This window comes from Furipterus horrens, unplaced genomic scaffold (genome assembly GCF_987537825.1).
Source record: "Furipterus horrens unplaced genomic scaffold, mFurHor1.1.pri manual_scaffold_8, whole genome shotgun sequence".
NCBI lineage: Eukaryota > Metazoa > Chordata > Mammalia > Chiroptera > Furipteridae > Furipterus > Furipterus horrens.
The window spans coordinates 4,544,350-4,568,970 of record NW_028327178.1 but is presented as its reverse complement, the minus strand read 5'-3'; the positions used below and the strand labels follow the sequence as shown (position 1 = coordinate 4,568,970).

Below are 24,621 nucleotides of genomic sequence, written 5' to 3'. Positions count from 1 at the left end.
ACACAGTCTATCAGGACAGGAGCTATGAGGCAGGCTTTGGCAGGAGCAAGGCCGTCAAACTGTTAGAGAAAATGTTTCTGCTGGGATGAGGTCTTCACTATTGAGTTTTCAAAAGGAAGAACTGCTCAGTGCCACGCTCACCAGAAAGCAAGTGTTCACCTCCAGTTGTGCCAATAATTGTACGTCGTCCACGGAAGAGAACGTGCTGGGTGTTTCCACAGGAGTCGTGCCTTCTGCCACTGAGACGCCCCCGCAAACATTTACTGTGAGCGCTTCCACCTCCAGCCTGCGGGTCCTCCGTTGCTGCCCATGTTGTGAGGTGACCATGGGACCAAAAACAGCAATGACGCGGGGAGCCCTGCACAGGGGAGCGAGGATGACCATCCATGTGAACATACTGGACTCTGACAAGGAAAACTGGAGTCTACTCAAGAGCTGAACAGCTAAGACCTCAGGAATTCCACACGGCGATTCCAAATATTCTGGACTCTCATTGTTCTATAGTCTTAGAAGAGGAAAGCCTATAATTAAATTGTTGAACGCACCATGTGATTGACACCTGAAGTCCCACACCCCACGTGGCTGACAAGTAGTTTATGTTCGCATGAAGTCTCACCAACAGAATATGCCTTAAAGATGAAGCACGGGCCATGATGAAGGAAACACAACATTTGTGCGGATGGCGTTTTTATATGTTTTATAACCTGATCCACATAATTAAGCAGAATAGTAGCTCCTGGCTTCCTAGGATATTACAGTGTATGAAGGATCTTTTGAATGATCTTCCTGTCTCTCTGCCTCTCTGTCCCTCACTCCATATATGTGTGTATATGTACGTATAAAATTATTTGCTGTTACATGCTGTTGCGTCTGCTCTGACTCCCGGCGACTCTCTGCGTGAGTGATGTCCCCCAGAGGCCTGTCCTGTAGAGTCAGTCCATCTCATACGTGGTCTCCCTCTTTGTTTTACTGCTTTTGATTTTTCCCAGCTGTGTTGTCTTTTCCAAAGACTCCTGTTTGCTCATGATGTGCAGGAAGGAAGACAGCTTCAGTCTGTCGTTTTCGCCTCCAGCGATGCTTTAGGCTTAATTTGCCCCGAGACCCCCGCATTCATCCTTCTGGGGGCCAAGGGTCTCCACAGAGCCCACCTCCAGCCCGCATTCCAGTGAACTGCTCTTTCTGCCAGCAGCCTTCCTCGCTGTCCAGCTTTCACATCCATGCGTAGCAACTGCCCATAGGAGGATGTGGACGACCTTAGCCTTGGTCTCTCATGACACACCCGTGCTCGTGGTGATCTTTCATATGTATGCTCTTTATTTGTTTTTCCTTGACCCACACCCTTTTGCAGGTAACTCCTTCAATGTCAACCCAGTATCATGGCCAAGGCCCTCCCCAGCAGTCCCCAGCACTTTTTTAATGAATCATACTACCTCTATTACAATACTTAGCATCTTAGCTTATCCTTACAGTTATTTACTTAATTGTTGTTCTCCTACTGACTAAGCCTGGAATGTGGCTACTATAACTTACTGGTCTCTGCGTCTTCAGTGTTTGTATCTATAAATTAATTCCAGAATAAATGGACTTTCAAAGTTCTATGATTTTTTTAGTTACAAACAAATAAATCTTAACTTACACAACATTTATTTCTGAAAAGGTATGTGACTATTTTTATTTTAGGCTAAAGATAAAGGTTTGATGCTAGAATTCACTAAGATGTCTTTGAATACCATAGAGACAAAAACTTTTACTAAACTTACGATAGATAAATTTTCAAAACTATACTCACAAATAAACAAGTTATTTTCAGACATTACAATGTAACTTGGAGCTAATAACTCAACAGAAGTTATGAAAGCCAGAAAAAAATGGAGCAAAGCCTGTAAAATGCTAAAAGAAAATAACTGTCCGCTTAAAATTCTAATCTTAGTGGAAATATTTTTCCAGAATAAATACAAAATAAAAATATTTTATACAAACCAAATTGCACAGCAAGCCTTCCCCGGAGGAAGTTCAGATAACTTTATGCAAAAGGAAACTGTCCCCAGTTAGAATCAGAAACACAGTACAGAAAAAAGGTGAAATGAAAGAAGTTGTAAAACTTAAGCAGCTGATTATCACGGTTACATGGAAGTGAAGATAGAAAAGCCCGTGTAGTTTAGCCAATTCGTCCTCAACACGCGGAGAAAACCCGCTCCACCAGGGTAGTGTCAGCACAAGAATAGATCTGGGTCATTAGAAGAAGCGTACAAACTCTTCCACGGATATTTGTTTTGCAGCAAAGTGTGTACTGGAGAACCTTGGGAAGGAATCAGTGCTTTTAGTGAACAGTGTGTTACAGAAAACTGGACAACCCAAGGGAATAAAACATAACGTGGCCCAACCCCCAAGTTTGTTATTTTTACACATTAAAATTGGCTCAATCTTATTTCAGAATACTGAAAGGCAGAGCACATTGAGATGCATGATAATTCTAGTGTGTATCTGTTAAAACATTTTGCTATTTTGCTATTAGGTTAACTTTCAACTTATTTTCTTCCCCTCCCGATTTCTTAGCTGAAAGAAAACTTACTGGGTAATAAGAGTCTGACAAGTGGTTAAGTCGGGAACAGTTCAATGTTTATACTTCCCTTCTGACCTTATGTCAATGCAAATGTTGAATGTCTTTGCTTAGACAATGAAGAAAGGAAATAGAAAATAGGCAATCTGAAAGCAAAGTTCTGCTCCTTTAACCCTAAGTACCAAGGCTGGTTTCCTGAACACAGACGAGCCTCCAGCAGGTGACAGTCTCCCGTCTGTCACCAGTTACGTGGACGTAATACTTAGCTCATTCATTCGTTCCTTCATATAGTCATAAAATGTCACAGTTGTTGGGTTCTGGCTTTTGAATTACAGTTAGCAAGGCAATTTTAATATCATGTTTCCTTCCAAGACTATTTCTTAAAATCAAAACCAAAGCCTCAAAAGATTTCTTGTAAGGAATTTTATTACGAGTGACGATTTTAATCAAATGAACAAACTTTACAATTTTAAGAGGTGGAAAAAGTAAATTCCTGTACGAAGAACTAAACACAGCCAGGAAGGAAGGCTTTTCCTTTCATTCTTAAAAATGTCCTTACATCCTGCCTCATAAATGTACTTGTAGATTCAACCTTGACTTTCTTATAATTTCTGTCCTTAATGTTGCCTGTGTTCACTAGCATAAAGATTGCACATAAATTCCAAGGCTTGCCTTCATCAGGTCATAAATAAGAACAGCCTATTCTCACATACTTAGGATATGATACAAATGTCTAGATTAAAATATTCCCTCCTGTGTTCTTGTCAGAGGATTGCTTCGGTAAGTGACAGAGAATATTACCTAAGTCCTTCTCAGAGAGGTCTTTTCTGCAGCAAGCAGGTCCGTTTCTGGCACGGGCAGGCACACAAAAAATACTTGCTTAATTATGTCAGGGTGTTTGCAGCCTGAGTCAGATAGTTACTTGGAGAGTGAGATTTTTATTTTTCTGGCTATGTCCTCTTCTAACGGAAGGGCCTTGATGAAGGGCTCACCAGAGGTTCCCAGGTAGCTAGCTCGAGATCAGGCCAGATTTAAAATAAACATTAACACGAAATTTTCAATAAGAATATGTGCAGGACTCTATAAATTATAAAACTAGGAAAATAACGCGTGGGTTATCTAAAAGAACAGAGTGGGTGTAACCTCCTTTCCCCATCACTCTGGGCGGCCGGATGCAGCGCACGCGCACTTGTATCTTCGACTGCAACAAGCGTTTTCATCTCTCCGTCTTGACACTAGTCATCCATCAAAAAATGCTAATTACGTTAGTTCTTCCCGAAGCTGGTTCCCTTGGAAGAAATTTTCAAAATGCAGTGGAAGCATTATTATGAATTTACTTAAAGTATGCATTTCATACATTTATTGATGAGAACAAGAGAGAAAATAAATAACCACCGAATAATTATTTTCTTGCCGCTACAAAAGACAACCTAAAGATAAATAAGTAATATAAACACCTATGTTTTTAACTAGAATGAAGTTAAAGAATCATTATAAGTTTTTTCTCTTCGTTGACGACTGTGGATATACTGAATAAAACCTGATTAGCCTGTCTTTAAACAAAGAGGCTCAAATTAGAAGGGAATTTTTAGACTGCAAAGGATTGGTTCAAGAATCCATATGGATTTGGAATATTATGGTAAATAAGGGGACATCAGGAGCTCTCTCTCAAAAAAGAGAAAAAGATATGGTGTTGTTTCATACCTCCTTTTAATGGAGACCTTAACTTAATTCTGCATTATACAATGAATTATATGTTGGGGTCTATGTGTCATAGATCCTCAGTATGTTCTTCAGTGAAGAAAATGATGCCTTTCACTATTCCCATTTACACCTTAGAACTTTTCATTCACATTTATAAAAGAGGGTCGTATCCAAGTAGGTTATTTATTATGTTTATCTTCTAATGAGTGCCTCCACACTGCCTAGCAGCTCCTCCCTGGCATAGAGGACTGCGGCGATGGGCTACCCTGATGTCCAAGCCTGGACTCGTTTTACCTGTGACCAAGCTTGAGAGACAGCTGCCATGTTTCCACCCCAAATGTCCATCCCCTGGACCCTCCCTCTCAGAGATTTAATATGGACTGGACCAGCATGATGTTTCACATACACCAAACATCCAGCTCCAGAATTTTTTAGCCTAGTCATTACCACAATTTTCTGGAGAATCCCTTATGGAGGACACACTGTGAGCTCATTCTCCCTGAGCTGTCAGGGCTCAGGAGAGAAGAAATGGCGGAGGAACATTTGTTGTCATATTCTGGGTTTTTTTTTTTTTTTAGCCAAATACAAGATTATATGGCAGCAGCTTCCCTCTAGATATATTCTTTGACTGAGTTTGAAAAGCCTTCTAAGTCAAGGCCCTGATGTGTTTGAATTCTGTGCTATCTCCCTAAAGACTATAATCCACAAAACTTACTTCTTTTCTGCCTTCTAATTCCTCTTCTTTTGTTCTTATTATGTAATGTTTTTAATTTCTAATTGTAACTAATATACAGCACCCATATCCATGTATTGACATGCATGGCCAACATACCTATGGAAACACACATGTTAAAATTTTCCCTCACTTCACCTCTAATGCTCAAGCATTGTGCACCAGGCAGAATTGCTCTGTCTGCTCCGGACACTCCAGAAAGCACGTCTTTCCGAGACCTTCAGGGAGCCCCTTTATTCTGCTATCAGAGTACACTGACACTAACAATGTGTGAAACAGATAATTTATATAACGTAATATTTAAAATAATTATGTTCTTTGCATCTGCAAAGCATGGTTCCGTCAGCTGTCTGTTGCTGTTGAAACAAGTCGCCCAAAATTTAAGGACTTAGACAACAGCCATTTAACGTTCATCTCAGGTGGCCAGGTCTGCTCAGCCGGGCCAGGCTCCCCTGATGTCGGCCGGAGACTGACGTGTGACCAGGCGTCTGCGCCCAGTGCAGTGGCTGGCCCAGTCACTGGCTGAACATGAGTGGGACATGGGTCTTGTCAGCCCACGGACTGCCTGGGTTTGTTCATGCCGTGGCAGGGAACCCGAGCACACAAGCACTTTGCAAATTGTTGCTAGAGTCTCATTTCTTATTTCCCACTGGCCAAAGCAACCTCAAGGCGGGCCCAGAGTCAAAGGGTGGAGAAGGATGCCCCCTTGGCTGGGAGGAGCCGCAAAGGCGCGTTGCAAAGGCATGAGTGCCGGGCGGGACGTCGCTGGCGGCCGTTTCTGCCTTCCATCGTCCCACCGCGGGACTGTGAATAGAGGGCGAGCTGTGAAGTGGGTGCATGGCAGGTTCCAGGTGTTACTGTCATTGTTATGTTACTAGCATGTTCATGCGCATGACAGCCCCCTCCCAGGACCTGCCAGCCAGATCGTTTTCCTTCTTTACCAACGAGGAAACCGAGATGCCGAGAGATCAGATACCTTGTAACCACTTAAGTTTAGCCCAGCAGTGACGAAATGACCTACTCAAGAGCAGAATTCAGTGTAGGAACTATTTGAAGATGCGCTGGCATGATTAGGTCAGGAACGTGGGCTAATGAAGCACCCCAAGACCAGCAAGGGAGGAACAAGGAAACCAGAGCTTAGAGGGAACTTGGATCTTTGGAAGGAGAGGGGCTGCCGATACCAGAGTGCTGAGAAGGAAGGACAGGGTGGGACAGATGCCTGCACCGCTCCCTCCCACTGCCCGGTCGGCTGTCCACGCCCACGCCCTCTGTCCAGACCGGAAGGCAAGCACGCCCGGACCTGCAGAAGTCAGCCTCCCAGGCCCAGAGCCAGGCCAGCGGACAGAGGAGGACAGAGAGTCACCAGGTACAAACAGAGAGCAGCCGATGCATTCAAGGTCACATCAGTCGTCATTAGCACATCTGGCAAAGAAACCCCTCTCTGTAGAGCCTGAATCCAGAATTCCTTTTTCCAGCTTGAAGATTTAAATGGTAAATTATTAGGTTATTTTCTTAGCATGTGTTTACATTAGCAGCAAAACACATCGTAGCTCTAAAGTTAAATTCATTTGTATTTATGTTAATTTAAAATATAATAACCAACATTCAGCACCAAAGTCTAAAATGAAGACACAGTATTCTGAAGAAATATATGTCATTGCTCTATTTACTGGCAAAACTGGTTCCGCATGAACCCCACAATCACATGGAAACCCTAAAGATAGAAGAAATTTTCTGACTCTCTGTGCCAAGGTAAATTACTATGTTTTAAATGGAACCCCAGAGAAAAATATAGAATGTCACTCAAATCAAAATCAGAAACTAAGCCTTTCCTTGTATTCTAATCCCGATCCTCTATAAATATTCTTGCATATAGCGTTTCTGTTCAAGGCAGGCAGAGAGCTGACAATAGCGATCATAATGGGTTATTTCTCCTGCAATTCTAACTACATTACCTCCATGCTCCACTGCACTAAATATAATGAAGGTCGGGACAGGGGAACATAGCCCAGCCCACGCATAGAAATGAACTTCAAGTAAGGCAACAGGACTGGAGGCAGACAGTCCAGACCTCCCGCGGCAGGAGGAACAGGTTGGAAACCACCTTTACAAGAGCTGGTGAAATCGTAACAAATGTCATCTTGGCTGGTGGGAGCAGAAGCAGCTGCCCCCCGCCCGCCCCCCACGGAATGCTGACACGTGACCCGGGGGCGCTGTGTTTCACAGGCAGGTTCTCAGACGGAGACAGTCGTTCGTGGGACAGAGCACATGCCAGGGGATGACTGCGCCCACCACCGGAGGCCTTGCGGGTCACCGTTGGACAACAGGAACGGCCACCTCCCACCATAAACAACACCCTGTCACCGGAGGCTGTCAGAGAGGCCAGTGATTCAAAAGCACGGCCAGGAGACGTTGCTAAGGAGGGCGTTCTAGCTCGCCAGGCACAGCAGTCGTGTTCTGGGGAAACCGTCTCTCGTCATCGCACTCCTGATACCGTCTCATGGTGTTGGTAGTTCTCAAAACGCTTTTGCATTGAGCCTGGTGGCTGTCCTATCGGGTGTGTACAGCAAGGAGGTGTGTAGGTGAGCCACTGAGACTCGGAGGTCAGGTGACTTTTCCAAGGCATCCCAGCTGGGCCCGAGCACTTGGGTGCCCCTCGGCGCGTCTTCCAAGGATGCTGCGCATCTCCCCAGGACGCCGCGTGCCTTTCCTGGGCATCGTCCTGTCCTCCTGCCTCTCCAGCCACAGCATGCGCACTGCAGGACCGCGTCGTCTGCGAACCCCATCTCAAGACTTCGCCGCTTCCGTTGACGTGGATCGTTATTGAGGAGAGATTTGCTCTGCGATCCTCTCTCGCTTTCCATCTCGCTAATCCCTCCTCCCCCTCAATCTCTAGGAAACCCTAACAGAAATAGCAAGAGAAATGACCGCTGGGGATTGAAATGAGGATTCATTCCCTGGATGGAAAAGTAGGATGAATTATATAAACATAAGGTAATGTTACAGCTCAAGCATTTAGAACCTTATACCGCAGAGCAATTCGAGACCTTACACAATTGAGATTCTCTGGCAGCCTTCTGTGCAATGAGAAGAATGGCATCATGTAGATATGATCAAGCAGCACATGATTGCTTATTCCTGGGAAAATAACATTTAAAATGAGCGCCTCATGCAGCCTGAACAAGGAGCGTGCTGAACAGAGTATTTCTCACGGCCATGGCTTGGATCCGTGAGAGGTGTTTACAATTTGCAGCCAAGGGCTTTGCCCATTAAGAAAAATAAAATAAAATGTATACTGCTTGAATCCCCATTCGATCTCAAGGGCAAACGAGTAAATTTCTCTCAACTGCTTTCCTTTGGCATTTTTATTTCATTCTTTAGAACAGTGGTGCTGGGCTGAGAACAGTGGCGAAGACGCCAGTCAAGTCCCGCCTTGATGCTCCCAGGGTGGCGTTTCATCCTGAGACAGGACTGCGGTGGGAGGGGTGGGGGGCCGCCGGCTCGCCCGCCCCTCCCCACCCCCACCTGGCAACTCCAGGGGCGAGTCTGGGAGCCCAGATGGGTCCAGTAGTTAACGTCGTGCGGGGGTGCCTTAATCACCTTTCCGCCTCTCTCCTGCACACCTGGCACCTATCACGATGTTCCTACCCCGGTGCCTCGTAGCTGATGTCACTGAGGAGACAGAGCTCAGGACTGTCACCCACCTGCAGCCCACGCTGTCATGGAAATGCCGTGCGTGCACTCAGCCCAGGGCTGTGGGCAGGGGGAGCAGGAGGGATAACAGCTAGAATATTCTCTGATGATGAAACGCTGAGAATAATTTTTTCATTTTACTTTTATTTTAAAAACCATTTTATTTTATTTATTTTATTGTATTGTATTTTCCTCCATTACCATCTATCCCCTCTTCTACCTCCACCCCCCCCCGAAATTACCACTTGCTTGTTCTGATCTTTATTCCCTCCTTTTTGGCTCCCGGAACCTTTTCTGTCCTCAGGATGTAGCCAGTTTGTTCACGGAAAGATGCTCTTGGCGGAATCATCATGTTCTCATCATGCTCTCAACTCCATCCGTGTTGATTTTTATGACCATTTGACTCGCTGATCATTCCCACACATCTTTTTGTTTCTTTTAACTTTCTCTTTAGTTTGCTGCTGCCCCCTCTCACCATCATGTTCCTCCGGTCTCGTGCCCAGCGTTGGTCTCACCCAGGCAATCGGTCTCAATTTACTGACTCATATTCTCCTAACTCCAGCTGTGAACAGCCACAGCCCGAAAAATCCTGTGCTCAGAGGTGCCCATCCCAGTGACACTTTCTTCAGTGGGACTCTTACGAAGTGGTGAAATCCGGGCCATTGAGGTTGTCCTAGTGCCTGTCATCCTCCATGGGCAATGTCTAAGATTGCATCTTCGGTTTGGGCTCTCTCTGTGGTTTTTGACAGTGGCAAGAAGCTCTTTAGTAATCGTCGTCGTCGGCAGCCGTCCGTCTCGAGAGACGATGGTGTAGCTTCTTAAGAGTCTATCTGCACCGCCGAGAATGGTTGTGCAGTCCGACTCGGGAGTGACACGGTATCTGTCTCCTCCCGTGTTGAATCGACATCTTGCGATGACGCTGGAGTGTCCTCTCCAGTGAAGCTGAAGCTACAGAGCCTGGGCAGGGTGATATGGAGGGTCTGCTGTTGCCCATGCAGCAGACCCCCCCTCTCTTCGCAGCTGAAGGGTCCAAGGGAAAGACGGAGTCGATACAGCTTGGCTTCAGGTGCGCCGCAGGAGTTGCCGGTGTTGACTACAACGTCAAACCGCCTTAGGGACTCCGGCTCCGGATTTTCTGTCGGGGTTTACTCCCTTAGCCTTTCCCCTGAAGAGGTATGCCGCAAGGCAGCGGAGGTTTTTTGGAGTCAGAGTTTTCCTTCTCTGATGTGCCCTGACTGGAAGATTGAACCAGCGACACTTAGCTCCCTGGCTGGTTTGGCTCAGTGGATTGAAGGTCACATTATAAGTATAATTTCATAAGAAACTGTGATGGGCTTTGTTAAGAAAGGGAAAAAAAAACAGAGATTTGGTAAAATAGAGGGTTGTAATTGATGGTGCTTTCAATGCAGAACCGCATGGATTCTCAGCCTCCTTGTAAACTTCCTTCTCAAAGCCGCATGGTGTTTCCCTCTCAAAACAGCATGGAGAACCTTCTCAAAACCACATGGAGAACTCAGCTTCTTTAATCCGCATGAAGAACCTAGCTTCTTTAATCCGCATGAAGAACCTAGCTTCTCTAATCCACATGGAGAACCTAGCCTCTGAGAACCGTATGGAGAGAGCCCCCTTCACCAAGCTGCATGAATAAAAATAAAGTACATTCCGTCCACTCCATACCCTCAAGTGACTGCGGAGGCCAGGAATGATAGGATAGACGAACTGGAAAGAGAGTTGGGCAGAAAGAGTTTTGTTGGTTGGTTGGTTGGTTAATATAATTTATAGTTGTCTTCTGTGACAGAGAAATTCTGGAAGAAACTGACTCAGCTGTACTGAAAGTAGAACTCCCGAAAGAAATATAGATTCAATTCTAAAATGCCTCGAAAACCATCATGTCATTAAAGGCGGTATTTTAAGGGGGAGTTGGAAAGGGGGGGTTAGCAGTACAAGCCTTAGCAAGCAGAGTATCTCAGTGCCCCACCCTCCCCAATGTCTATGCCCTTTCACCTCTCAACATTCTCCCGTCCCCAGCTCTGCTGTGACTGCCACAGGTTCTCGGGTGGAACTCCCCCTTCTCTCTGAAATAGCGGCATCCCCCTTGGTGAACTGAGCAGTGTAATCTCTCAACGTCCATCCTAATTTCTCTATTCATCCCGGCCTACCTCTGCTTTCGGGCGGTAAGAGCCTAACTGGGAAGAAGTTGCGTCAACAGAAGGGTGAGCAGGTACTAGGAGCGCTGTAACACAGGTTTGTGCCAGATCAGGCGGGGGAACGGGGCTGACTGGTTAATTTTAGACTAGCACACGTCAGTATGAACCTTGGTGAGCACTAAAATTTTATACCGAAGAAGGTCAGAGACGTCGCAGGGTAGTATAAAATGACGGATACTTTTATTTATGATGGGGAAATATTGATTCCATTTCTTAGCTTCTACTTTAGGATGGTCCAAATGACATGTCCGTCGTGTTATTACTTTATATTGTTTTAAGAACTACAAATTAAAGTGTTACATAAAGTTTTAAAATTAAGGTTTAAAATGCTCTCCCCTGAGATGATGGCCTTTGATATTATAAAAAATCTAGGTAACTGAATTCGAAATCCTTTAATTTCTAAAATATAAGTAGATTTATTTTTTTCATCATGATACTGTTTCAAAACAAATGAAAAAGCTGCAGCTTAAACATATGCCCACATCTTCTGGGATACAAATCAGTAGTTGCCCTCAGTGTCCTAGGCTGATTGGTGTTGTACCGTTTTGGGGGGTGGTCTGATTTGATAATGGCAATAAAAGTCTGAAAGTTATCCTCTGAGTCATCGGTCAGCTAAGGACATCTGGAGGAAATTTTTACACAGTAAGGATAACAGTCCAATAGATCTTAATCTCCACAATGTATTGTGTTCCTACATATTTCATAGAACCATCTACTTATTTAATTAATTTTGAAGATTTTATTTTTATTTGTCTTTAGAGAGAGGAAAAGGGACGGAGAAAGAGAGGGAGAGAAACATTGATTGGTTGCCGCTCACACACCCCAAGCTGGGGACCTGGCCTGCAACCCAGACATGCGCCCTGACTGGGAATTGAACTGGTGACTTTTCAGTTTGCAGGCCTACGCTCTATCCACTGATCCACACCAGCCAGGGAACATTTAATTAATTTTAAATGAAAAGATATAAAATAAGAGCATGTGCAATTCATAAATTGATGTTCATTTACATATTTTTTTTTAGTGTTTTTTTTAAATATCGCTCAGAAACCAGTACAGTGCCTGACATGTGGTAGGCTTCCAAAGGTTAGTGAGTGACTGTATATAACTTAAGAAAAGGCAAGCCTTAAGTAAGGTAAAATCGAGTAGTCTTAGGTTTCTTTTCTATTGTGACTATAATTTAAACACTTTCTTCTACAGTTACTGAGACACTGAGAGTACATTTTAAATAATAAAAGTACCTTAATTAACTATATCTAATGCAAAAAGAGAATGAAAATGTAATTTTTAAGCCCTGATTACATGCTCTTTCGCTCTGAGGGAATATAATAATCTTATTTTTAGGTTTCCCTCAAAATGGTGAAGAGAAGCAGAACTCTTCTAATTCAGTGACTAAATATTAATAACTTGCATGTTAACTGTAAAAATTATCCAACCGTCACTTGGCAGTCAAATTCACTTTAAAAGAGACATATAATTTCTAAGCGATAGAATGTAAGCCTTCACTTGACTTGCTTGTCCTTAGCTTTGCCCAGGAAAAGAGATTTGAGAAGACACTGGCGGCCCATCCCCAGCTCTCAGACCGTTGGCGCTAGGGGAGCGGGTGGTTGACCATTGCGTCTGGTCCTGATGTCAGCCACGGCCGCGCTGGCTTCTGGGTGTGGAGCTGAAACACAGCTGTGGCCTGGGCGCTGCCTCTAGTTTGACCAAAACTCTCTCTGGGGTCAGCAGACCCAAGGCTTTGTTCCTAAGATCATCTGATGCTGATCAGAACCTCACTGTCCTGAGGGTTTCATGATTCAGGGCGTGGACATGAAGGGAGGGGGGGGGGAGCCAGGGTGCTGGGGGCGGCGGGTTTGAATCAAGAGGAAAGAAAGGAGAAAAGCTCATATTAACGAAAAGAGGTTTCAGGGCAGCTCCACGCTCTGCTGGCAGTTGGGACCGTGGACCAACGTCTGACTCACCAGAGCTCTTAGGGCAAAACTGCAGCCTTTCGTAGCTGCTTTAAAAATAGTAAACTGCCAGCGTGGTTAAGTGACGATAAAGATTAAGCTGTTAACAGAATAAAAGTGTTAATTGGTTTTAACCGCTCTGCAGAAAATCTGGGCTTTTAAGAATTTCATTACTTTCTATAATTAAACATTAAATTTTAAATACGGAAGAGAAATACCAGTGGGGTTCAGGAAAGTGCCCCTGTTCCACTCCATCGCTGAGAGTTTAAAATGCCCGTGTGTGTGGAGGATGAATATTTAGTCGTTAAATATACACACAAAATCGCGAAAACGGTCGGCGAGAACGAAGTCACCCCGCCGCGAAGATGGACGAACCCGCCGAAGGCCTGCCCGGCCCTCTGCAGCGAGAGTTTAGCTGAAGACTCGCAGGGGATGATTTTAAAGGATCCGCTTGTACTTTTTAAAAGTAAAGTGATTCTTTAACTTTTGCCTTGGTAACCGTCCCGTGTTTGTCACGGGGAAGACAGACCCGGGAGCCGGCCCTTCCCCACGGGCCGCGCTGGAGACGCACAGCCCGGAGCGGGGCAGTGGCTGGCGGGCGCGGCGCGCAGGAGGCCGGGGCCGGTCCACGCACGGAGCAGTGGCCCCAGAGCGCCCTGCCGGGCGGGGCTGCCCTTGAACACGCACCCACCGTCGGCACGGCGAGCACCCGGCTTGCAGCTCGTTTCCCGGGACCAGACGGCACGTTCACGGGACGGCCCGTGTCCCTTCTCCATGGGAACAGAGCGCACGCAGACAGGGCTCCCGTTCCAGGTGACGCCGGGACTGAGTGGCAGAACGGAATGAAGGAAGAGAAGACATCCTTTTAGATCCCGAGAGCAGTGGGATTTGAAAAAGGAGAGCCATTGGGGGGAAAAATTAGGATGTTTTAGGTTCTTGTATCAAAACTGTGCTGACAACCGACCCCACGCTGGCTGGCGCACGCGGAGGGCCCCCCAAGACCACCCTTAGGCTCAGTGGTTCTCAAGAAGGACTCAGAAAACGGGGTTCTCCACGCAGTTGTGGTTCTTACCGCGAAAGGGACGGGTTTAAACAGCGCAAGGAGGCGGCACAGGGATGCCCGCCAGGGAAGCCCGGGTCCAGCTTCTGTGCACCCTCCGCGCCCCCACCGGCGCCGGTGCAGTCCCGCGGGGACACACAGCTCTCCCAGCGGTGACGCGTGACCACGCACGGTCCACCAAGCCTGGTGTCCGAGGTTCTGCTGAAGGTCAGTCCTCCAGCCACGCGGCGTCCTCGCCATGGGTGTCAGCCTCCCACAGCGGAAAGCAGGCCTTCGCTGCGCCGGTCGCATGGGGGTTCACGGCCTCAGGCCCCTGAAAACACTCTCATCCGCTGCGTGTTCCAGAGGCTCAGAGGTGCCACCGCAGAAGCCAGCCAAGGAGCCGTCCTTTGAGCCTCACTGACCTTCCCCGCTACTCGGAGGCAATGAACCTGGTATGTTTCTCCTCCTTTTCTTCCCTGCACTCAAGACCAGGCCTGGCTTACAGTCCATGATACACGCGTGCTCAGGGGGTGGGATAGGACGTGGCGTGATGGTGGGGACCTGTGCCCTCGATCTTTTGAACCCTTTGCCGTATGATGTCCTTTATATCACGATGTCAAAAAAAAAAAGAAGAAGAAACGCCAGAAGTAAGCTTATCGGTCCCCCCTACTTCTTAGACTTTTTGAGGAGACCCTCGTCCTTGAAGCTGAGAGGGACTTCAGAGCTGATCTTCTTTAACGCTTGGTTTTAGAGAGGAAAACGTATTCCTTTTGTACAAGCGCCTTGTGAGCTATAAAGGCAGATAATGTTTCTGTCACTGTCTATAAATTTCAATAGAGTTCCAGCTCGGATCAGAACAAACATCATCCGTATATTTACCAATTCCTCTACATAAACGTAACGGAGGAGGGGACATGTCCGTGATGTGCACCCTGTGCAGATATTCGGATGTAACTAGCACCCCCGTATTGGCTGTTCCCAAGGTAAGGAAAGGATTCTTTTAGGTCTTTTATTCTTTTTGTCATAATTAACTTTTTTCTAATCATCGGGTTCATGTCATGGCCTTAAGCTGCAGTGTCTTTTTTTTTTTTTTTTTTTTTACAGAGAGGAGAAGAGAGGGAGAGAAACATCAGTGTGTGGTTGCCTCTTGCGTGCCCCCAATCGGGGAGACCTGGCCCCCAACCCGGGCCTGTGCGCTGACTGGGAATCAAACCAGCGACCCTTTGGTCCACAGGCTGGCGCTGAATCCACGGAGCCACACCAGCCAGGGCAAACTGCAGTGTCTAATTTGTCCTCATCTGGGTCCTAAGCGTCATCGTTCAGACCCCTTTCATGAAGTAGTGACCGGTGGCAAGGGCTGTCGAGGTCGGTGCTTCTCAGACTTGAATGTGCCCAGCAGTCACCTGGGGATGTTGTCAGATGCAGGATCTGTTTCAGTCTCTGGACAGGTGGACAGGTTTGCAGGGCGGACTGGTGTGTAGGCTGGATGTTGAATCCCAAGGAGGTAGCCATCAAAATTACATAATCTGACCCTTTATGATCTTCTCTAGTACTTTCCGGCTACCACTAAGCTATTCAGACATAAAAGAAAGAATATATCTGTTTCTTACCAAAGAACATGTTTCAGACAGTAAACAGGAAACCTAAACTGTTTATGCCAACACTGCAGACGGAAGTCATAAAGAGGAGCCAGGTTTACCAACGAGTTTTTAATTTTTTCAATTACAGTTTACATTTCGTATTATTTTGTCTTCGTTTCTGAAGAGTGTTGCCTTCAGTCTGGCTTTGGGTACCTACCCTGAAGGAAGAGCATGCCACCTAAAACGTCTTTGCTCTGTAATGCCAGCATGTCTTACTTCCTTGTTCTTGGTCAGAGGATGAAGTTGACAGTCGTTTTTATTTCAGAGGCTGAAAAAAACCCTTCTGTGAGCTCTCAGGCGCCCTCCCTGGGCAGAGCTGAGTCCCTGGAAGTGGGCCTTAGACCTCTGCACCTCAGTGCCTGAGTCTCAGACGACAGCGTGGTTCTTCATCCTCTCATTTCCGAAGGCTCAGAGGCAGCATTTCTCAGATGACAGGGAGCAAAACCTAACCCCAAACCAAATGTGCTCGCTGCTGCTCACTGGTGCTCCTGCTCCTGCTGTCGGGTCACTTTGCAGTTCCGCACCTCAATGAAGAAAGCTCATTGGTTTCACTTTGTGGAGACTTCATTTCCCCCCACGCTTTCCATTTCACGCTGGGCGGGTTTTATTAAGATCTCTTCTGCCTGCTAAGTGCTGGCTCTGTGAGGCCCCGAAGGATGACAGTCAAAGTCTCTGGAATGTCTGGAGCCTCTTGAGACATTTCTTTTCTACCGAAAACTCCTTGTAGAATCGTAGGCAAGAAGCCGAAATCGTTTTGGCGCTGGAAGACACAGTTTGGCCGCAGGAACATTTTGTGCAAGCCTTTGGACGTTATAACCGAAAAACCAGCAAAACAGCAATTCAGTTAATGTCCAGCATCTGAGCGGTAACATCTTATTGGTAACGAGTTTTTCTAAAGGCCTCCAATTATTTTTCAAATCTGGCCTAAAATAGTAATTTAAAATATTTTTCATTGTAGAATTCTTTGTTAATAAAACTTACCCATAGTCCCATTGCCTAACATATTGTCACTGGTTTTACTCTAATAAAAATAATCGAAGTAATTTGTGTTCTGATTTTCCTCTTAAATTTATGTAATAAGAATTTTTAATGTATTATATGCTCTTAGAAATAACACAGAAATTGTGGCATAATAGTCATCGGATAAAAATATAATTAACAGAGGGAGCAAAGGGGGAAAAATTGCGATACTGTAACAACATAATCAATAAAATATACTTTAAAAATATTATAATTAAGCCAACCGTTCCTCTATAATGGATACTGAGATTAGCTCCATCCTTTATCCATGATGAAAATAGTAATAGCTAACATTTCTGAACATTTAATATGTGCTAAGCAACACTATAAATATTTTGTATGCCAAGTCTTTTAACTGTCATATAGATCTTAAGAGATGAGGACTATTGTTTTTCTTAAGAAAAGGGTGTGAAAAGGAGGAGGTACAGGTAAGTTATTCAACTTGCCCAAGGTCACACTGCTGGTAAGTGGCAGAGTCAAAATTCAAATCAAATAAAAGAGAATCTCTTTCATGCTATGTTGCCCCCTAGGCTATACCAAGATTTACATAAAGATTACTCAGTTTAAGTAAAAGCTTCAGCCTATGTATGCAAATCCATAAACTATAGTTTTATAGTCTCCTTATTGGTTGCTGCTGCACTGAGTGTATAATTGCATATTTTTCTTAAGTTCTTCCAATTTCAAGAGCTATCAAGTCGTAGGAGGTAGTGCTGTGATATCATAAATGTGAGAATCCTGTAAAAGGAACTGTTTTTATTCTTTGTGCATTGCAATAACCCTCGGACACTTTAACCTGCTCTTTCACACTGTTGTGGACGCTTCATCTAAAACTCCAAATATGCGTGGATTCTCGCCCTTAGATCTGCTTTCATGTGCCATTTAAAGATGCGTTGGTTGGTTGGTTGGTTGGTTTGGGTCCAGGAGGAATCTGCTTTACTAGCTCCTATAAGTCAGGAGGGGGCCATGGGGCTAGGGCGTCTTTCATGTGGAGCACTGTTACCCAGTTGAACCCATGAAGACCCAACTCTTCCCATCTCTGTTCTCGCAGAATGTGTGACACAGGAGAAGGACTGTTCACTTTTCAAACAAGGGAAGGAGAGATGATCTATCAGAAGGTCCACTCGGCGACACTGGCCATCGCTGAGCAACACGAGAGATTAATGCTAGAAATGGAGCAGAAGGCCCGGGTAAGGCTCCTCCTTGGTAACCGAACAGCTTGGGAATGAATGTCCCTGCGGTCTGACGCACATCGTGTATATGTGGGTCCGTCCATGTCTCCACCCCAGTGTCCACCCCACCCCGGCCCCAGGAGCTCGCCCCAGTTACTGAACCTCTTCTTCCTAACTCCCTATTCAGCTGCTGAGAAAAGCAGCTGTTTGTGGTTACGAACAGGGAGCCCTGCCCTGTGTGTATCTACCTATGTATGACCTGTTGCCATGGTTACCCCAAAGGGGTGGCGTGCACAGAGGATGAAATAAGCAATGTCCTGTGCACAGCTCCCCATGCTGCTAGACTCTCAGAGATTCCAGTGTAGGCCCAGGAAAACGAAGTGACTGCCAGAAAGGATGCCCCTTTCCTTTTTGTCTGCATCTCTGCCCTGGCGTTTCTGAAACTCCTGTGTCTTTCCGTGTGTGTTTCAGAGCCAGTAACGAAATGTTTGCAGAAGGAGCTTCTGTTATTTACTGAGAGAATGATTTGTCCGCCTATTTTCCAGTCCTGGAACCGTACCACCTACGATTTTGGGGTTCCGCTAAGAAATGATTTCGTAAAAGATCTGAAATAATAAATTATACCTTTGGCTGGAAAGAAATTCTAAGCTTTATTACTGACTTGGAAAAGCCAACAATGGGATGATTATTAGCTACAACCTGAAGAGGTGACTGTGGTTTATCTCTTCGGGACCTGTGGAGACGCATGAGATTTTACCTGTAAGAGGACAGGTGGAGCTTTAGAAAACAGGACGCTCCTCATCAGAAAAACAATGATTCTATTCCAGTGTAAGACTGTAGACTTCTATATCCAGTATTATAGGAGTTTGGATTTTTAAATTTCTCTATCATGTAACTTTTTAGATATAAAAAACAAAGAAGTAGTTTAACAAATGAGCTCATGTTATTCTTAACGCGTTTTTAATTTTCTCAATACTGCATACATAATTTTATCTCCCTCGGATATGGTTTGAAGAGCTGCCCTAACCCCTTAGGGTGACAAGTGCAGTCCGGGCTTCTACAGGACATTTGGCCTTCCACAGGGGATAATGAGTAGCCTGAACATTAGTAGGACTAGGAATATGACTCTGAGATTAATTAAAGATGTATTAATAGGAGGTTGGGATGGCCCAGTCTCCTAGATTTGAGTTAAATTTAAACCATTGTAACCATGATCTAATAAATATGACTTTTTCCTAGTGGCTTAAATAAAGTTAAAAATACATCTGCCAAATTTTAAATTATTCCAGAATCTTGCACTTTCCTTATCAACCCACATGTGCAATTTACAACCAAATTATTGACGACCCAAATTAAGAATTTTGATGTCACTTTCTATGAGTTAACAGTTGTAGTTCTTCTTTATGTATATTTGTTTCAAACAGGCAGAGTGCTCGTGAGACATTTAAATTATACTTTCATGCAGGAAATTCCAAGCGCTTTTTCATACCACTGTAATCATCCACCGTAGAGGAGAGCTTCAGTTTCTGTCCCAGGTCCCCAATTCCACCACTTGCTCCTGTGTGATTTTAATATGTATATGATTTGCAGTGTTTGTGAAGAGACTACATTGTTATTCCTAAAGATAGCTAAATAACATCTTTCAACCCCTTTCACATACATCTAGCAATCTTGTGCCAAAAAATTTGGAAAACAGAACTCAGGCAGCATGTGCTGTTGATGCTAATGTGTATTTTCACGTCCTCTGCCGCTGAGGGCACGTCCAGGGAGTGGAGCCACGCAGGGACCCATGTGCTATTGAGGGGTCAGAGATGGTCGGTTGGGCCACTGTCTAAGGTCTCAGGCCATCTAATGCTGGAGGGGACACGGGAATATGGGTGCTCGGAGATGGCCAGGGATGTGAGGCAGGTATTAACACGGCAGCCTCGGTACAGCTCAGCAAAAATCCAGCTCTTTCTAGAAATCGCAGATTCAGAGACTACACCAACTTGGACCTACGTGTAAATGGAAAATTTTGGATTAATTTTAAAAATGGCTGCACAGCTATGCTTTTCTCTGAAGGTTAATGCTAATAACGTTACTCCACATCTGGTCCATCCTTCAGAGAAAGTTCAGTTAATGATGCTTCTCAGAGGGCAAGTTATACAACCCAAAACCTGCCCCAATCCCTCAAGTTCTAGGGCCATAAGCAAGGATTTCCAGGTCTCCAAGACACAGGTTTTTCTTTTTCTTTTAAGAAAATGCCTTTACATGCACAAATCCCTTCTCAAAAAGAAGTTACAACAAGAACGAAATAGTATTTAAATACCCTTTTCATATTCATGAGGCAATAACTCTTCATTTGCTTATTTAAATAAAATAAAGTTCTGTGCTATAAACTAGCCAAAAGTGTGTCGTGGGAGTTGGAAAAGTACCACAGAAACCTACCTCGGATATAAAAGTGCGGCATTTCATGTATTAGGTATCCCATACAAAATAAGATGACACTGTTCATTGGCCTTGGGAGAGTAATATTGATCAGATAGAAAATGGTATGTATTTTAATGTGATTAAAAAGGTCTTAGAATATTAAATTCCCAGTGAGCTATATAAGCAATGAGTGCCCCAAATACGTGTTCAGGCAACTGAGTGAAACATTTGCTCACATCCTTTTAAAGGTAATTTAAGAGTGTTCCTGGCTTTATAGATACACGAGAAATAATGTCTCAACAATCATTTATTAATTATAAGAGAAATAATATAATCTTTTCATATCATATGTCTGTAAAACCTTGTTTTTCCCTTGTTCATTACCTTCCTTCTGGGGGAACGCGAATAAACATATTTTGATTCGTCACCATAATCTAAGTTAGGCAGTATTTCTTTTCTTGCTTGAAGGATGTAATATCTAGAAAAGCAGTATATTTGCCCAGCAGAATAGCAGATAAAAAGAATCACTGAGTTGATAGATTTTTTAAGGTGTATAGTTTGGTGTCCTTCACTAAAAAAGATACTGAACGAGTTCATTAGTATTAACTGATCAATTAGGAAGTTTCTAATAGAGGTTAGCTATTTATTTAGCATTCACAGGTTGCCTAGTGCCTACTCCGTGCTCAGGACTCTGCACGGCACTGCAGGGAATACGACGGAAGAGCAAGAAAGTGCCTTCCTTCTCAGGTGGCCCAGAATTTCATGGGATCAAACAGTGAATGCTGTCCAGGGTAAGATGATCTCCTGTCCTTTTACTCTGCAAAACATGAAAAGTGTTTCAGACCTAACTGAATCAGAAGGGTAAGATGTCACCATCGCAAGATTTTGATCATTGACACTAAAAACACCAGCTGGGCTTGTTCCTATGGTCATGACTGGCTTCTCGGATAATCACCTTATTGGAGGGCCTCAGTCTGACCTTCAACAGAGAAAGATTTCTGCAATCCGAAAAGATAGCCTTCCCCTCTTGCTTCTCACATCTATGTCCAGTGGGTGAATGGGAAAAAGGGATAGTGATTGTAAGTAGTCTCAACTTTATTTACTTACTAATCCCAAACCAGTCCCATTTTTTTATGTAGACATTTTTTATTAAATCATTTGTATTGTTATTCTATCAGTTGCCCCGATTTTTCCTCCTTTGCCCTCCGCCGCCCATCCCACCCACGGCTCCCACAGTCAGTCCCCACCCTGTTGCCAGTGTCCGTGGGTCATTCCCACACGTTCTTTGTCGAGTCCCTTCCCCTTCTTTCCACCGTTATCCCCCTCCCCCGCCCCTCTGGTCACTGTCAGTCTGTTCCATGTTTCCATGGCTGTGGTTCTATTTTGTCTGTTAGTTTACTTTGTTCACTAGATTCCTCTTATAGGGGAGATCATATGGTGTTTGTCTTTCACCAGCTGTGGTGCATTTACACAGTGGAGTGCTACGCAGCAGGAAGGAAGAAGGAACTCCTGCCTTTTGCAACAGCATGGACGGAACTAAGAGTATTGTGCCCAGTGAAATAAGCCGAACCAGTCTCATTCTAAAGAAAGTTTTGTTTTGGGGGGAGTGCATTGCAGAATTAAGTCATGGTGATAAATTTTTTTTTTTTTTGTAGTCACAACGATCCCAGTTTTTTTTTTTAATTTGTATTATTTTACTGTTACAGTTGTTCCCATCTTCTCCCCTTCTCCTCCCTCATCCAATTTCACCCTTTCCTCCCCTCCCCCAGTCAATCCCCACCTAGTCCTTGTCCATAAATTGCACATAAATGTTCTTTGGTTAATCCCATCACCATTTTCCATGCAGCCCCCTCCCCCGATTTCTGGCAGCTGTCAGTCTGTTCGGTTCCATGTGTGTAGGCAACTTTACTATATTGTTTGTTAGTTTATCCTTTTCATCAGATCCCACCTATGAGTGAGATCATGTGGAATGTGTCTTTCACCGACTGGCTTAATTCACTTAGCGTAACGTTCTCCAGGTCCGTCCGTGCTATTGCAAAATGCATTAGAGAATTAAGTCACGGCGATCAATTTTGAACTCTATCTGAGAGCGTACAAAGATTCAAATATTTGAGGATATTAGTGAAGCTAGGTATCGAAACAAACAGCACCTCTAAAGTCTGGTTCCATTTCACAGAGATCATTCCTGTTCTTTTGAATAACAATCACTTGAAAACAAATCACCTTATTTCCATTTGTAATGCAAAATGAAAAGAAATGTATGACAAAGAGGCAGCATTGTCTTCCTCTGCCACCCACTGCATTGACAAGGAGACGGGTCTGATGCCATGGTCACCTCAGTGAAGGCCACGTGGGAGGCCACCGCAGAGAGGAAGCAGAGCTATCTGCGTGTAAAACGCGCTAGACCCACAACTCAAGGTTGAGTAACTTTGCTCTTCCAGATTTAGACTTGGTCATACAGCTTACCCAGTATCAGCTACTACCAGCCCATGACATAATTTTTGTCTAAATAGTTCCATGAACGGGGAAATGCCATTCTATTGTATGAATTCCATAACACACAATTTTTTTTCACGTTTGAACACCTCTCAAGTGTAATGTGAGCTAGAGTCTAACTAGCAGCACTATTCTTTCATGGCGCTGCATAAAATAACGTTGTCGTCCCATGGATGGCATCTTAGAGTGTAGAGTACATAATACTTGCTACAAGACGTGTTCTGAAGAGGCTAACATGTTGTTCCCAACTGGAGCTCAATAATACTTTTCAGTTCCTTTCAAGGATGAACATGAACACCGTGTGCTCATTTGTAATTTTTGAAGGAATGAGAAGGCCTTCCAGAATGGCCTCGATCCTTGGCACTTTGACTTCCTTTCAGCGAAAGCATTCTTCATACCCCCATTTTCCAGGAACCCCTATCAGTTATGAGAAAAATAACGAGTTTTTTTCCACACTGAAAATGTGCAGAATCTGGGAGCACAACAGTCTGGTGAGAGTGCACAGAAAAATCTTACCACGTTTTGCAATCACTTCTCTATCGTCTATAGACATTTAGGAAATTCTAGGAGAAGTTTAAATATGTGCTTTGTGATTGCAAGTGGCTGTGTAACATCTAAAATGGAGAAATCTCTACTAATTAATTCATTCTTTGAAGTTCTACTTATTGCTTGATATTATCAATTATTAATCATAAGACAAGAGTTTTCATCATTATTGACAATGACCAGTTTCCTGCTGGGAAATGCCATTCACATAACTGTGAAATGTCACTCTACTGATTGCTAGTCACTGATTGCAATAAATCAACACAAGCTCAATTAGAACAAATTATTAGAGTTGATAATTAAAGCGGGCCCGTGGTCCTAATGAATCAGTTCACTTACTATTGCTCCAGTTTCAGAACACCAAGGAAAATGCCTCTAAACACAAAGAAAAACACACATTTCTGCATAAACGCACAAGTGTGAGGGGAATGGCGAGAAGGCTGCATGTAAGGTCTCTAATAGGCAGGGCTGTGACGCAGTACAACAGGAAGGACTTTATTTATATCGTGTTCTGTTCCCTTAAAATTTGGTCCATGTGTGGTTTAAAGGATACAATAATAACATTCATTTTTTTCCAGCCTAATGAAAATAATACCCCTTCTAACAGCTTCCGTTAAATGGCTGTATGAGCTACATTTTATTTGTTAGGCCGGTGCAATCTAAGCAAGACGTCTTCTAATTTCTTTATATTTATCTTGAATAAAATGAAAGATTAAATGTGAGATGTCCCCTATTGGAAATTAAGTCTGTGAGAAACCGATGGCCTATAAACCTTCCGACTTCAGAGGACGGTCTGCAAGAATCCAGACGGCGCTGAGCTCGGCCGGCATAAGACCTCCAGGGGATTCACTTCACCGTTTTCAAGTGCCGTGAGCTCTTTTCCCAGAATGAAGAAAACTCAATGTCCTCCACTCGCCGGCAGCATTTCCATGCTAAGCAGCAGCACAGTTTTTCCTGCCCTGACATCCGTGAGCTTGTTTCCTAAGCAAGTGTACAACATTCTGGTGGTGTTTCTAATGGGCAGCGTGTCCGTTCCTGCCCGGTCCTTGTGGTCTCAGACCTCAGGGAGCAGGTTGACACGTCCGCCCAGTATGGCATTTCTTAACTCCATCACACAAAGGGGGCTGGGACTGTTCTTTCCCAGCTTGTATTATGCATGTGCGCATATATGTGGGGGCGCACACGAACACACACACACACACACACACACACCCTGCTCCCAGCACTGCTCGCTTGTCTCCCATCTGTGGCCCACCTGCCCATACTCCCCGTATTCGTATTTCTTGGGTTTTGTACTCCTGCAAAGGTGATAGACTCAGGTCCAGGTGCATGCCTCTGCCTTCATTGCCATTTCCTGGGTGACCCGTCGAGGACAGATTTCCGTGTCTGGACCACACGCGTACGTAGACACCTGCGGTCTCAGCCACCTCCCCGGGCAGTGGCAGCAATGATA

The 24,621-nt window shown here is 44.6% G+C and overlaps 1 protein-coding gene across 1 annotated transcript in view; it reads left to right on the top strand.

Annotated features, from left to right (window-relative positions):
• Positions 1 to 24,621, top strand: part of DOK6 (docking protein 6) — a 216,345-nt gene that overhangs the window by 146,008 nt on the left and 45,716 nt on the right. Inside the window, exon 6 of the mRNA XM_090285070.1 lies at positions 17,597 to 17,735. Within this exon, the coding sequence (XP_090141196.1) occupies positions 17,597 to 17,735 (139 nt within the window). The remainder of the gene's footprint in view (positions 1 to 17,596; positions 17,736 to 24,621) is intronic.